The sequence below is a fragment of the Mandrillus leucophaeus genome, unplaced genomic scaffold (genome assembly GCF_000951045.1).
Source record: "Mandrillus leucophaeus isolate KB7577 unplaced genomic scaffold, Mleu.le_1.0 Scaffold298, whole genome shotgun sequence".
In the NCBI taxonomy this organism is placed as follows: domain Eukaryota; kingdom Metazoa; phylum Chordata; class Mammalia; order Primates; family Cercopithecidae; genus Mandrillus; species Mandrillus leucophaeus.
This window is the reverse complement of record NW_012103120.1, coordinates 2,327,316-2,331,062: the sequence shown is the minus strand read 5'-3', so window position 1 is coordinate 2,331,062 and position 3,747 is coordinate 2,327,316. Positions and strand designations below refer to the sequence as shown.

At 41.6% G+C, this 3,747-nt stretch overlaps 1 protein-coding gene across 1 annotated transcript in view; it reads right to left on the bottom strand.

The window, feature by feature from the left end:
- Window positions 1-3,747, bottom strand: part of LAMB4 (laminin, beta 4) — a 128,739-nt gene that overhangs the window by 53,980 nt on the left and 71,012 nt on the right. Inside the window, exons 22-24 of the mRNA XM_011986387.1 lie at window positions 2,433-2,657; window positions 1,422-1,665; window positions 1,151-1,338 (exon numbers count right to left, since the gene is read on the bottom strand). Coding sequence (XP_011841777.1) covers window positions 1,151-1,338; window positions 1,422-1,665; window positions 2,433-2,657 — 657 coding nt within the window. The remainder of the gene's footprint in view (window positions 1-1,150; window positions 1,339-1,421; window positions 1,666-2,432; window positions 2,658-3,747) is intronic.

The following is a 3,747-nucleotide window of genomic DNA, read 5'->3' as shown; positions in this document are numbered from 1 at the left end:
AATATTGATTCATTAATAGTGACAAATGTTATTAAATTAATATAAGGTGTTAATAATAGAAGAAACTGGGTATGGTGTTTATTTTCTCTGTTCTACCTTTACAACTTCACAAATGTATTCTGAAACAAAAAGCTCATTTTTAAAAAGGTATGTTGTGGGGGCTGGGCGTCGTGGCTCATGCCTGTAATCCCAGCACTCTGGGAGGCCGAGGTGGGCAGATCACTTGAGATCAGGAGTTTGAGACCAGCCTGGCCAACATGGTGAAACCCTGTCTCTACTAAGAATACAAAAATTAGCAGGGCATGGTGGCGGGCGCCTGTAATCCCAGCTACTCAGGAGGAGGCAGGAGAATTGCTTGAACCCAGGAGGCGGAGGTTGCAGTGAGCCAAGATCATGCCACTGCACTTAGGCCTGGGTGACAGAGCAAGACTCTTGTCTCAAAAAAAAAGTATGGTGTTTATGTGGATTGGTGGATGAGGATTGGAGAGAAAGGAAAAGAAGAGAAGGAAAAACACATTCTACATATAAGAACTACCTTCAAAAGATTTGACCTTTGAATAATAGGTTAAATAGTGGAGCTGAAATAGGAGGTGAGCCATGCTTACTAATTGAAAAGACTCCAGTTACTTAAATTTGCATTTTCATTCCAATTAAATCCTGATCCCTATATTGTGAATTTGGCTTTTTCTAACATTTCTTGTCATTGTTTTTACCCTTTTCCCCCCAAACTCTATTAATGTGAAAATTATTTCAAAGAATAGATTAAGCCAAAAGACAAAAACCAAAACAACTGCCAAAAAAACTAGGCATGATGTTAACAAATAGTTTTTTTCCCACAAGTGATGTTATCCTTATTAAAAATTCTGTGCTCACTGGTTTATTGACTGAAAAATCACACATGCATCTATCTATGTAGTATTAGTTGTATATGAAACATTGAAGATTTGATCCTGGTACACATGCCTACATGATGCCAGTCTACAAGTCAAGAAGACTTCTTATTTTACCCATATGTAAAGCCATTGGTGAGCAATAGGAAACAACAGCTCAGTTTTTTAAATGGACTTGTGGGTTTTGAAGGTATCTGTTTATTTTCATTCTGATTAATAATCTCTTCTGATTATTTCTTAGATCTTCCCTATGATTACACGTATGAAATAGTGAAAGGTGAGGTTGATGTCTGTGTTCCATTGTGTATGAATTCTGACTTCCTCAGTCACAGAGAGAAAACTGAAGTAGGCGAAGCTGAGCTTTGAGATGCTCATTCTCTTTTTTTGGTTTTCATTCCTTGATAGAGGCTGACTCCATCCCCTGCAAGGCCAATCCTGTTTAAATGCACTAATTAACAACAGTACATAAAAGAAACTTTCTTTACACATTTAGAAACCATGTCTCACTATCAGTCCTTACTCTGAGTGCACTAGTAAGTTTTAAAGTATCTTGCCTGGTCACAGTGGCTACTTTGAGAGGTCCTAGGGTCACAGTCACATGACTGACATCCTCTGCCAGGGACCAGATTCCAGTATCCATCAGCACAACGATCACAGGCCAGACCTGTGACATTCGGCAGACAAGGGCATGCACCAGTGACAGGGTCACAGAGGCAAGCTCCCCCACCAGGGGGACACTCCGCGGGACTCACACCAGAAGCATGGCAGGAGCATCCTGGGATGATAAAACCATCATCAGAGGTAAATTCAATGATAAATTTGGCATTTAGCAAACCATACAAAGAGAATTTTAGATCTGGATGTATCATTTCTCCAAGGGGCTCAAAGAACAAACACCTTATAATAGTAAAGAATTTACCGAAGAATCTAAGCAGGTTGAACCCATTTAATGGTTTCCGATCTCCCCAAATGGCAAGTTCATGTGGTGGAACTTGTGCGAAGAGCGCACAGTTAAGATGCCTAAAAATCTTATTTTTCCCTCATGCCACTCACGAAAGTCCCATTTATTTAAATGACTTGAAAACAATGGTTCACTTATGCATTACAGTCACTTGACGAGTTTGTTACAATGCAGATTCCTGGGCTTCACTCCCAGAGATTCTGACTCAGTGGGTCTGAAGTACAGCCTAGGAATTTGCATGTTAATACACCTCACCTCCCCACTGCTCTGGCACTGGTCAACTGCGGCCTAAACTCTGAGAAACAATGCTTTGAATCCACGAGGACAGGTATTTCAGGCAACAGACACAAAAGGCAAACTAGTAACACCAGTGAGAACATTGTGGCTGCATCTGAGAATACCAGTGGTTGCATTGCACTAATTTCTGTTGATGAGTTCAGTACAACAGCCCTGTCACCTGGTAGGTGCTGCTTTTGCCTGCTGGGACTGGCCTAACTGAAATGAGCATGGGAGAGTTGACAAGACACTTACAAGCTGTCACTCAGCTGATACATTTCACCCCGGGAGTTTTGCAGACTTACTTCTGCAGGTCTGATTGAGGGCTGATCCATAGTGACCTGGTTTGCAGAGCTGGCAGTTTGTACCCTGAGTGTTGTGCAAACATCGAAGGCACTCCCCTGTTACCCGGCTGCAGGACTCTGGATCGGTTACATCTATATTGTTGTTGCAGGGACATGGTTGGCAAGGTGCTCCTGAAATTCTTGGATTTCCATAGAAACCAGTAGAGCATTCTCCACACTGAGTACCTGAAAGACAGGGGGAGGAAAAGGAATGGGGTGAGGTGTCAGTGTTGGGAGAGAGGAGGAGATCGATGTCCTAAATAGAAAATTATTGGGCTCCTCAAGAAATAATGAGAAATCCCACATTCGGGGTGAATAAGGAAAAGTGTTCTAAGTGAAACAAAACCTTCATTTTCATTATTATTCATTTAGAGAACAAAATAATTATTTGGCACTCAAAAGTGTTTGGTGGAGAATGGATTCCAGGCTTTCTTCAAATACCATGAAGCTGTGGGCTCAGGATTTCTAGATCCTTATATAATCAGCATCACGCTAGCATGCCCCAGGACCCAAGACTAATCTCAGTCCCTGTTCTCCTGGGGCAACCCACTCTCAGGTGATCCTAGAGGTGAACTAAGGTGAAAATAAAGCAGGCCTGAAGGGAAAGTCCCAAACAGCAATAGCCGTCACTTCTAGAAGTGAAGATGAGCAAGAACAGTTTTCATGACATATGAGCCCTTGAGGGTGTTTCTATTAAGCAGTCTGGAGGAACCACTTTTCTCTCCAACACTCTTTACCCTTGCAACCATGAGATGACTGCAGCTTTTTAGGTGCCCAAACTGTGGCTCCACTCTCCACGTTTTGGTTCATCCCACTTGGAAATGTTCATTTAGCCCAAACATGGTCTCAGTTCTTAAAAACTGACCAAACACACCAAACTGTGCATGGAAAAGAGGCTGCAAGGGAAGAGGTGAGAATTAACTGTTGACCTTAGATGTAACAAATGAGGGGAAAATCAGGCATGTAATTTATTATCATGATAGTAATTATCATTAATATTGCCATATGTTCTACATATCATTAAATCAAATAGACTTCATAAGTTATCTTCTTGTTTGTAGTAAACATTCACACTCATGTTTAAATACCTTTTTATTTTTTCAATTTAGAGAGAGGGTCTTGCTCTGTTGCACAGGCCCCAGGCTGGAGTGTAGTGGCATAATCAGAGCTCACTGTAACCATGAACTCCTGGGCTCAAGCGATCCTCTTGCCTCAGTCTCCCCAGTATCTAGGACTACAGATGCAATCCATCATGTCTAGCTAATTTTAAAAATTT